Source organism: Marmota marmota, unplaced genomic scaffold, assembly GCF_001458135.2.
Source record: "Marmota marmota marmota unplaced genomic scaffold, marMar, whole genome shotgun sequence".
Lineage (NCBI taxonomy): Eukaryota > Metazoa > Chordata > Mammalia > Rodentia > Sciuridae > Marmota > Marmota marmota.
Genome location: NW_026000082.1, coordinates 25,199,998 through 25,211,995, shown reverse-complemented (window position 1 = coordinate 25,211,995; position 11,998 = coordinate 25,199,998). Strand labels below are relative to the sequence as shown.

The following is an 11,998-nucleotide window of genomic DNA, read 5'->3' as shown; positions in this document are numbered from 1 at the left end:
TGGCAGGAAGCCAGGCCCAGGCATTGGGGGCTGGGGTGTGGGAAGGGGTCTTGAACGCCGGGCAAATTCTACCACGGACCCCTTCTTTGCCTTAAGAAAAGGGAACTGGGGTGCTGCTGGGCCTGGCTGCTTCCGGGGATGGGAGACATCCGGGAAGGGTAGTGGCCCCTCGGTGTCGGTTTTCGGTTTTCCTGAAGCTGGAGAACCTAGAGGAGTGGGCACCAAAAGGAAGATGGGAATACCCAGGCCGCTGAGCCCTCCCCATCCCTGAAACCCCTCTTGTCTACGCTGCACCCCGCCGCCCTGCAGATCCAGTGGGCCATGGGAAATTGGATTCTGCTCACGAACCCGGCCTTGAGGGTGGAGGGTGGGGGCGGGTTACTCGGAAGGGGCGTTGAGTATGTGCAGCTCAGCACCGAAATGTAGATTATAGGAAGACCTGATTTCCAGACGTCTTTAGGGACTAGAAGCCGTCTCAGGAGTCCTGGAATCCGATTTCAATCTGTTTCTAAAAGGGACTGGCAAAGTTTTATTCTATGGTTATTGTCTTGTACCGAATATGGCTCGAAATCAGTAGGTCATTGGCCAGAATTTGAGGTTTTTTCAACATACAGAGGTTCTTGTAGCAGGAATTCAACTATCTAATGCAGAGACTCTCCTTCAATAAGGCATTCCACTTTGGCCAAGGGAAGGTCTGGTGTGACAGTAAAGATACATATCATATTGCATTACTAGAGGGGAAAGTGCATCGACATTAATATTCAGCAGTTTTAAAGAACGTCCAGAAATGAGGGATTCCTAAAGTGGATTTTTGGAAGTTATTTCTTTGTCCGTTTTTCTGTTCATCAAGCTTAAAGCAATCACCTTTAAACCATTCTTTCCTTACCTTTTTTCAGTTACCAGTGCCTTTAGATTTCATTTCCTCCTTCCTTTACATATCTATAATGTAGATTTAGACCCTCGTTCCCACACCAAGATTGCTGCAGCCAGCAGAGTTCTCGGATTTTTTTTTTTTTTCTTCTTCTTCTTCTTCCCCATTCTGAGAATGGAACTCAGGGTCTCCAGTACTGCTGGACAAGTGCTGTAACACCGAGGATACCTACCTAGCCCTTGCCCGGACTTTAGATCCTTACTGTGTTCACTTCTTTTTTAAACCTTGAAAATCGAAGGATTTATCAACTATAACCATATCTTATCTAGTCAGTTTTGATGTTTTGTTTGGTTGGTTTTTGGTTTGGTACTAGGGATCGAACTCAGGACTGAGCTATGTCCCGAACAGTTTATTTTTATTTTGACATGAGGTCTCACTTAGTTGCTGAGGCTAGCCTGGAACTTGTGATCCTCCTGCCACAGCCTCCCAAGTTAATGCGATTACAGGCGTGACCTGGTCACGTTTTTTTAAACATTTTCTTAAAACTCCGCCTCTACTCTTTCCCCCAGATCCATGTTGCTGTGCCTGTATCATGTTGTTTCCCCCGTGTTTGCTGATTCCACTGCGTAATTTCTTCAAGTGGCCTATCCATTACCCAATCTGCCCCATGAGTATCTCTATTCTACTTTAAATTCCCTGATCATTTAATGTTGAATAGCTTTATGCACAGAATGAAATCATATTTGGAAAGGTTTTTTTTGAAGGACAAAAGCAGGGGGCAGAAATGGTGTAGTCCCAGCTACTGGGAAGGCTGAGACAAGAGAATCACATGAGGCCCAAAGAATCACTTGAGGCCCAAAGTTCCACTGGATTTGTGATGTATGTGTGTGTTTTTTCCCCTTCCTTCCAATGATCTTAGATACCCAAGGATTGTCTTATCTTTTGAGGTCTCACTTCTACAAAATGGAATTAATACTTGCTCCATTTATCATTTATTGAGGATCTACATAGATGGCTGCAAAAAGTATTTTTGAAAACTATAGTAGTAGGCTTTATGTAATTATTAAGTACTACCCTCTAGACTAATAGTGTTGTTCACATTACAATAAATGCTGAATAAATGATTGTTGAATGTATTTGGGAGCCTGAATATGGAAGTGTAATAATGAGAACTTTTGTTATTTTTTCTTTCTCTGTGTGTGCTGCGTATTGTACCTAGGGCCTCACACCCAGCCAAGGGCTGCTTGTTTTTTAAATCTTAAAAACCTAGCCTTTGGAAAGATCGTGCCCCCCCCACCCCCCAAAAAATTATGCAAACCAGTTTCTTGGTCATTTATGTTACATTTTATTTAAAATGAAATATTTATTTTTAAAGATCAGTTGTTTCTTGGGGGGGAGGGTAATGGGGATTGAGCCCAAGGCTTACTTAGCTGTGCTCTAGCACTACCACTGCAATATATCCTCAGCTCCTCTTTTGTGTGATGGCTGGGGATCAAACCCAGGCCCTCACTCTTGCTAGGCAAGCACCCTATCATCGAGCTATACCTCCAGCCCCATGTTTCTTTCTTTCTTTCTTTCTTTTTTTAAGAAAACTAAACTTTTTAATATATCTTTATTTTGTTTATTTATTTTTATGTGGTGCTGAGGATCGAACCCAGGGTCTTACACATGCGAGGTGAGCGCTCTACTGCTGGGCAACAAGCTCAGCCTCCCCATGTTTCTTAATGCTTATTTGGTTCTATCAGGAGAGATATAGAAAGTATTAATGATTCATAATTTGATACTTTGGTTTAAGTGAAAGGTGCCTTGTGGGTTAAAAAGGAAGAATGGGGAAGGGGATGTTAGTTGTTATACTAACAGAGTCAAGTAAAAAGCTAATGGAAAGTAAGTGTAATAATCAGTGACTTCATTTTACAATATCCCAGTTATCTCAAAGGTTGTAAACTTATGTCATGAATGGTCAAGAAACTTTTTTACTTGACATTAATAAAAAAAAAAGATATGTATAATAGAGCACTTTCTGTAGAAAGACCTATAGAATTAAGCCTTTTATTGCTTAAATTTTTAATGAGTAAATGCTAGGCATGAAAGGGGATTGTTGACCTCAGGGAGATGTGGATATGTTTATAAATATGGAGTGAGTCTGTATGCAAAGCTTTTTTTTTTTTTTTTTTTAAGTACTGAGGATTAAACCTAAAGATGCTTTACCACTGTGTTACATCCCCAGACTTTTTACTTTTTACTTTGGAACAGTGTCTCACTAAATCTCTTGAGATTGGCCTCGAACTTGCAGTCCTCTTGCCTCAGCTTCCTGTGTTGCTAGGATTATAGTATTTTTTAAAAATATTTTTAGTTGTAGATGGAAACAATACCTTTATTTTGTTTATTTCATTTTTTATATGGTGCTAGGTATTGAACCCAGGGCCTCACACATCCTAGGCAAGCGCTCTACCACTGAGCTACAACCCCAGCCCTAGGATTATAGTCTTGCACCACGATTCCTGGCAGAAAGCAACTAATGGATCATGACTTGTAAGTTGGAGAATACATTCTGACTTGAGATAGCATTTTAGTTGGCTGGGTCTTAAGTGGAGGAATGGCACACCCCCTTGTCAAGCAAATGGAAACTGCTAGAGCAAGGGCCCCAAACTCTACAGGAACTGAAGAACTAATAGTTTCGTTCACCTAGCTTATAGTGGGAAAGGGACCTGGGAAGATAAATTGGGGCTGGGTTTTGGAAGATATATTCAAGAGTTTGAATTTTGGTCTAGCAACTAGGAACCATGGTACAGTTTTTTAGCCTGATAGAACCTGGAAGAACTACTTCAAATGAGAAACAAGGAATAAAATTAGCATCCACTGGGCTGGGGACATAGCTCAGTTGGTAGAGTACTTGCCTGGCATGCATAAGACCCTGGGTTCAATCACCAGCACAACAACAACAAAAATAACATCCACTGTTAAGGACTTTTGCATTTTTCTTTTTAAAAAATTACTGTTTTCTGTTCTATGTTCTTCAGAAAAAAAAAAACCACATCTACTTCCTTATTTCTCCTTTGGATGTTCATATTCTTAGACTTAGTAGTCTTTCTAATATTGTATCTTTCCATTTGTACACTTTACCATACAGGAGGCTGTTAAAGAGGTTTGTTTATCAAAGAACTTCTGTTCTCTTGAGCATTGTCCTCATACTTGTCCTTTCTTGTTTCAAGTCATTACAGTTTCTTAACATCCTTGTATTGAATCTGGCAAGTGTGTGCTTGAGGAATAGTACATTTTAAAAATGAAGTGAAGACTTTGTAAATTCAAGGATCTAAAATAGGAACTTCATAGCACTCTTAAAGGAAAGCATTGTTTATCCTATATTGTTCCAGAATTTAGATGGAGAGTTAAGGAGTTTACCTATGTGTGAAGCTATTTTGAGTTCATACCATTTGTTAGTACCATAATTTATTATAGCATTATGAATTACTCTTTGATTTTTGATTCACATAGGCATTTGACATTTATACTAAAGATCTTGAATGACTTCCCAAGATATAGTCACGTTTATTCAGTAAAGAGCATTAACATCTCCCACCACTAAAAAATAGGTTATAGCAGCATATACACAAGAATAATTTGAATTGAGACAAGGATGATATAGTTTTCTGGGGTTTTAAGTTTTGTGGGGTTTTGTTTTGTTTTCACCCTTTTGGGGGGGGGGCAGTGTTGGAGGTTGGACCTGATCCACTCTACCACTGAGCTTCATCCCCAGCCCTATTTGTTTGTTTGTGTATTTAACTATCTACCTACCTACCTATCTTCAAGACAGCATGTTACTATGTTGCCAAGACTGTGTGCAAATTTGGAATCCTACCTCAGCCTCCTGAGTACTTGGGGTTACAGGTGTGGACCATGATGCCCCAGCTTTTTTTTTATTTTATTTTTTTTTTATTTTATTAGGGAGGCTTTATAATGTCTGGCAGGTGAATGTAGTATTACACTGCAAAAATGAAAAACTTGAAAACCACATCCTTCCAGATTCTTTTTTGTCTCTAGGAGTATACTTCAAGGTAATTTTTGGTGTTTCCTGGACTCCCTTTAATAGCCTTAGCAAATTTGGTTTGTGATTTTCTTGACTCAGAATAGCAATCTTTTTTTTTTTTTTTTCCTACACCTCTGCCCTTTCCTTCTACTCCCTGCCCTTTGTCCTATCTAAAGTTTCTTCCCATGCTCCCTGCCACCCAGTCCCCATTATTGATCAGCATCCTCATATCAGAGAAAACATTCGGTATTTGTTTTTTTTTTGTTGTTGTTGTTTGTTTGTTTTTTGGGGGGATTGGCTTACTTCACTTAGCATAACATTCTCCAACTCTATCCATTTACCTGCAAATGCCATGATTTTATTCTCTTTTAATGCTGACTAATATTCCATTATGTGTATATAACATAGTTTCTTTATCCATTCATCTATTGAAGGCCATCTGGGTAGGTTCTACAATTTAGCTTTTGTGAATTGTGCTGCTGTAAACATTGATGTGGCTGCGTCACTATAGCATGCTGTTTTTAAGTGCTGTGGGATAGCTAGGTCAAATGGTGGTTCCATTCCAAGTTTTCCAAGGAATCTTCATACTGCTTTCCAGATTGGTTGCACCAATTTGCATTCCCATCAGCAATGTATGAGTGTGCCTTTTCCTCCACATCCTTGTATTCTTAATAGCTGCCATTCTGCAGAATAGCAATCTGAATCCTACCAAGTGTTGTCTCTTGTAGGATCAGAAAATTCTTGTCTTAGCTCTATGACTATAAGCAATAAATCTTAGCTTCTCCCCTAATCAGTGTCCAGGCTGTGAAAATAGTTTTTGTTGTCTTCCTCAAAGATCTTTGAGTCTCACATGGGACAAAAGCTTTATTGTTAGAAGGTGTTGGGTGATAAGAGACTCACCTCTTAATACTGTTATCTCTGAAAATGTAAAAAAAATAAAGATTAAAAAATAACTTCTGCTGGGCACATTAGTGCAAATCTATAATCCCAGCGACTCAGGAGTTTGAGTGAGGATCACAAGTCAGTAGCCAGTCTGGGCTACATAGTGAAACCCTGTCTCAAAATTTAAGGGGGGGGGGGGAAGGTTAGAGATTTAGCTTGGTGGTAGAGCACCCCCAGATTCAATCCCTAGTACCACTAAAATAAAACAAAAATAATTCCTGTTAGACAAAGGGGGGTTTCTTTTACTATAAATTGTACTTATCATCTAGCACACAGCAGTTCTGATCTTCATTGCTATGAGAAAACAAGTGTGGGGAACTGTTTGGGTGGCTTATGCCAAAATAGCTGCTGTTCTACTCATTGTTGAAATAGCAATAAGAGCACACTATCTGGGGCTATGGAAGGAGTGTTTGATATAGTATCAGTGTTCATTTTTTAATATAAATACCATGGGGGGAAGGCAGGAGATTTGAGAACTGCATGCTAAAAGGAATATTTAAAGTCTAGTCGAAAGACCTGTCCTCCACCTTCTGAAGAAAGTTGGAAAAAATGACAAAGTGAATGCTTGTTTGTTTCTTTTTTGTTAGAGCAAATTTTTCAGAACATAAAGCAAGAATATAGTCGTTATCAGAGGTGGAGACATTTAGAAGTTGTTCTCAATCAGAGTGAAGCTTGTACTTCAGAAAGCCAGCCTCACTCCTCAGCACTCACAGCACCTAGTTCTCCAGGTAAGCATGTTTTCATGGGCAAAATGGATATTTAAGAGTTTATAAATGGTATTTATAATAGTGGCTTCCCAATCCAGAATTGATCTTTTCTAAAGTAATTAAATTAGTAAAGTAGTTGCATAAAGTAGTTACTGCTTAATACTTTTAAAACCATAGTCACAAAATTGGATTAATTTGTTTGGTGGTCTTCCACCTAGTACAAGAGCATGTTCCTCTATAACTGCAGTGTGTCTGTTGGCCATAGGAGAGCTATTTAGTCTTAACTTTAAATAAGTTAAATAAAATTTAAGTTCTTAAATTTATTTAAGTAAATAAATCTTAAGTTCACAAATAATCTGCTATTAATATCTGCAGTGCTGGGGATCAAACCTAGGGCTTCATGGTATGCTAAGAGTTCAGTTTCTCAGACGGATGTAATGATCATATTTCAAGGGCACACAGTAGCCATATGTGGCAGTTGTACTGGGCAGCAAACAAGAGGACATTTCTGTTTCTTAGAATGTTCTGTTGAACAGTACTGCTATATAACATCATTTACAGATGGCCAGTGAAACTCAAAAGTAGGATCTCAGGCCTGGTACGGTGGTGCTTGCCTGTAATCCCAGTGGCTCAGGAGGCTGAGGTAGGAGGATCATGAGTTCAAAGCCAGCCTCAGCAATTTGGTGAGGTCCTAAGCAACTCAGCAAGACCCCATCTCTAAATAACATATAAAGAAAGGGCTGGGGGTGTGGCTCAGTGGTTAAATGCCTCTGGGTTCAATCCCCATACCAAAAAAAAAAAAAAAAACAAGCATAGAATCTCAGTGTTTGAGGGAATCTTCTTGGTCACTTTGTGAACCAGCCTTTCCTACCATTTCCTCCAAATAGTCAGCAGACCTGTGTTTGAACATCTGCAGTGGTGGTGGGCTGTCTCCTTTAATAGTAGAGGAGTTTGTTTCCTCACAAACTTGACAGTCTAAAGGTTAAAAAATTTCCTTAAATTAAGTGCATGTTACATATGTGCAATCCCAGCAATTTGAGAGGCTGAGGCAGGAGGATCAAAAATTTGAGGCCAGCTCAGCAACTTTATAAGACCCCATCTCAAAAAAAAAAAATTTTTTTTTTTTAAGGGCTAGGTATGTAGCTCAGTGGTAGAAGTACTCCTGGGTTCAATCCCCAGTACCAAATAAACAAATAAAAACAAGTTGCCTTGATTAAGAATTATCTTCTTATAGAAGTTGTTGTTTGCCAGGAAGTAAAAGGTCAGGGGAGAATGGAGAGAAGCTGCTTAACAGGTAAGGAATTTTTACCTTTTGGAGTGATGGAAATGTTTTAGAACTAGGAAGAAATGGTTGTTTAACAACATTGTGAACAATTCAGTTGCATTGTATACTAAATGCAACTGAATTGATCACTTTAAAATGGTTCATTCTCTGTTATGTGAACTTCAGCTTTAATATATTGCTATTACTTTTTAAAAATTTTTATTTATTCATTTTAGTTGTTGATGGGCCTTTATTTTTTATTTTTATGCTGTGCTGAGAATCGAACCCAGTGTCTCATATATTCGAGGCAAGTGCTCTACCACTGAGTCACAAACGCAGCCCTATATTGCTATTAATATTTGCAGTGCTGGGGATCAAACCTAGGGCTTCATGGTATGCTAAGCAGGTGCTCAACCACTGAGCTACACTACCAGTCAGGTATTTTTTTTTTTTTTTTTGCCCCTTGGTACTGGGATTGAACCCAGAGACTATTTATTTATTTTTTTAAGTATTTCTTTTAGTTGTCAATGGATCTTTGTTTATTTATATGTGGTGCTGAGAATCGAACCCTGTGCCTCACACATGCTAGGCAAGCACTCTACCACTGAGCCACAACCCCAGCCCCTCCAGAGGCACTTTACCACTATATACCCAGCCATTTTTTATTTTGAGCCTGGGTCTCCCTGAGTCGCTTGGGGCCTCAGCCTCTCAAGTTACTGAGATTACAGGCGTAAGCCGCCATGCCTGGCAAGTTATTATTTTTTAAAGTTGTCTTCTTATAATCCAAATATTTTAGCTCTGGAACAGTAAGTACCTTTCTAATTGTCTTTGCATGTACTTAAATGATGGAGCTTTCAAAGTCTCCCCTAATAATTTTTTTTTGAGATTTTAGTAATATAACTTTAAAGTACTAGAATATGTTATGGGTAGAGAAATTATTACAAATGATATTTGTGAACTTTGTGGACCAGCAGGCAAGTCTGGATCACAAAGTGACCAAGGAAGATGTTTCAGTCATGTTTCATTTCATTTGTAGGGCAAAATATATGCTCTTTAGTTTAAGCAAAAATGATTTATTTCTGGGTATTAAATGGCTTAAACCATTTGTTTTTCTGTGTTAAATGACTTAAAGACTAATAGGAGGCCGGGCGTGTGACTCAGTGGTAGAACACTTGCCTAGCATGCATGAGGCACTGGGTTCAATCCCTGGTACCACATAAAATATAAAATAAACAAATAGAATGAAGTTATTGTGTCCATCTACAAATAAAAAAAATATTTAAAAAACAAGTAGGGATGAAGAAACAGATCCTAGTGTGATCTCTGAAAAACACCTCAAAACTGGATCATCACTGAGGCTGTTGCTTTATTTTGATCAGGAAATCACCTTTGGGATCTGTTGCTCCAGTTGCCAACTCCAGAACCAGGCTGCTTATCCTTTAGCCTCAACATTGAAATAGGTTCCTGGTTTAAGCTTATCCACCCACTTACTTCAGTAATGAATTTAGATCTTTTGTGAGTGAATCTGATTAGTAAGACCACGACATCTGAAATCTTAAGCTACCAAGGTTTTGAATTTCATAGTCTGCTGGCAAAGAGACAGAAGGGACGCTAGAAGGAGGGTTATAATAGGTATTAATAAACATTTAAGCAGGGGTATTCTTAATGTTTACCATGGAAGTTCTCATTCTCATGATAGATTTCCATATGAGTGTGAGTGGTTTTTTGTTGTTGTTGTTGTTGTTGTTGTTGTTGTTGTTTTAATGTTCTGCAGTGCTGGGGATTGAATGCAGGCCCTTGCACATATTAGGCAAATGTTGTACCATTCAGCTACAGCCCCAGCCTTTCTTCCTTTTTTTTTTTTAATTTTAATTTGAGACAGTGTCATCAAGTTATCTGAGCTGGTCTTGAACTTGTGATCCTCCTGCCTTAGGCCTCCCAAGTAGCTGGAATTTTAGGCGAGCACCACCAGCTTGTTTCCTTTAGTTTTAATTTAGAAAGGAATTCTTTGTGAATATGTTTGAACTTGTTAACATGATTCCGTGACCTTAAAGGTTAATGCCTTTGATAAGTTTTTTTTTTTAATATTGGGCAAGTCCTTTGGTCTCCTGAGCTTCTAATTGCCCATATTAACCAGAATCACCTGTGGAGCTTAAAAATAAAAGCTGCCCAAGCCCTGCCACAGAATTAAATCAGAATTTAATTTAAATCTTTTCTTGTTAATTTTACAGATCTTGTACCTACTTCATTAAACAGGTCTAGATGATCTCCAAAGATCAAGTAGCTCTCATGTTCTGAATCTATTTTCCCTAATCTGGACTCGAGATTTTATACCCTTTAAACTTTTTGTTCTTGTCCTTATGAAATGAACATTGAATATGAATAGATTCTTATGGCATCATAACTTTTTCTTACATCTGAATACATGTTGTTCTTCCTATCTCAGTTTACCTTTGGCTTTGCTTTATGAAATAAAGGTAGAAGCCGAATTTTATGAAAATACTCATGTAACATAAAGATATAATTTTTTTCTTTTTTTGGTGGTTGTGGTGCTGCTGGGACACTCTACTGCTGAGCTATATTCCCTGCCCTTATTTTTTATTTTGAGTCAGAGTCTCACTAAGTCACCCATGCTGGCCTCTAAATTTGGGATCCTTCTGCCTCAGCCTCCTGAGTAGCTGGGATTATAGGTGTGTGCCACCATGCCCAGTTTTAGTTTTTATAATCTTGAGGATTGTTTATATAAATTGTTAATTACAAACCTTAGAGCCTTAATGTATTATATAAACTATATTTATCTTTTGGTCAGGTTCCTCCTGGATGAAGAAGGACCAGCCCACCTTTACCCTTCGACAAGTTGGAATAATATGTGAGAGGCTTTTAAAAGACTATGAAGATAAAATTCGGGAGGAGTATGAGCAAATCCTCAACACCAAACTAGCAGGTAGGCCCAGGCAATAATTATGCTATCATTGTTAAATATAGGATTCAGTAAGAATTAACCCTCTGCTAAGTAACTTCAAAAAGAATAGGGCTTAATGCAAAAAAGATCATTGATTTGATCTATTATGTTGGTTAATCGGTGGTGGGATATAGTACTAACTTCCCACCAGGTGTTTGGGAGGAGTACAGTGTTGTTCATTTTTAAAGTTCTGGATGGGATCAATTTGTGAATATGGGAAATTAGGCATCTTGTGATTTGAGAGGTATAATAGAATATAGAGTCTTATGTGAAAGGAAGGAATCTGAATCAGGAATAGAGGGCTGGGGATATAGCTTAGTGGTAGAGCATTTGCCTAGCATGCCTTGGGTTCAGTCAGTTCCTAACACAGCAGTTTTGGGGGGATGGGGGTCAGGATCCTCTGAATCCAGAATAGAAAGTAGTGCCTGATTAGTGAAAAAAGGACAGGGTTAGAAATGAGTGCAGTGATGCACACTTATAATTTTGCTTTTGTGAAGCTGAGACAGGAAGATCACAAGTTCAGTCCATTCTGGGCAACTTAGACCCTGTTTGAAAATAAAAGTTTAAAAAAGGTCCAGTGCTGTAGCTTAGTGGTGGAGCACTTGCCTAGTATTCACAAGGCCCTGGGTTACATCCCTTGGTACTGGTGTGGGGTGGAAGAGCACGATCTATGTTGGGATCAGAGTGGTTTTAGGTTTCGACTTTCTGTAACAATGTCATTTTTTAATCTGGTGACCTACACAGCATGGTTCATTAGAATATTAATTGGTCTGGGGCTGGGGCTGTAGCTTGATGGTAGAGTGCTCAGCTCGCACATGTGAGACATTGAGTTCAATCCTCAGCACCACATAAAAATAAAGATATTGTGTCCAACTACAACTAAAAAAAAATTTTAAAAGATATTAATTGGTCTGATTTATTTGTGTGTGTGTGTGTACACACACACAAACACACGTGTATATATTAATGTACATGTATATATATTTAGCAGTACTGGGAGATTGAACCCAGGGTGCTTTACCATTAAGTTATATCCGCAGCCCTCCCTATTATTATTATTATTATTTTTTAATATTTATTTTTTAGTTGTAGTTGGACACAATACCTTTATTTGTTTTTATGTGGTGCTGAGGATTGAACCCAGGGCTTTGTGCTTGCTAGGCGAGCGTGCTACCACTGAGCCACAATGCCAGCCCCTCCTTTTTTTTTTTTTTTTTTTTTTTTT

At 38.6% G+C, this 11,998-nt stretch overlaps 1 protein-coding gene across 1 annotated transcript in view; it reads left to right on the top strand.

Moving 5' to 3' along the window:
- Nucleotides 1–6,396: 6,396 nt before the first annotated feature.
- Akirin1 (akirin 1) overlaps nucleotides 6,397–11,998 on the top strand; it is a gene marked incomplete at its 5' end in the record, with an annotated part of 7,162 nt that continues 1,560 nt past the window's right edge. Inside the window, 2 exons of the mRNA XM_015484739.2 lie at nucleotides 6,397–6,568; nucleotides 10,621–10,755. Coding sequence (XP_015340225.2) covers nucleotides 6,397–6,568; nucleotides 10,621–10,755 — 307 coding nt within the window. The remainder of the gene's footprint in view (nucleotides 6,569–10,620; nucleotides 10,756–11,998) is intronic.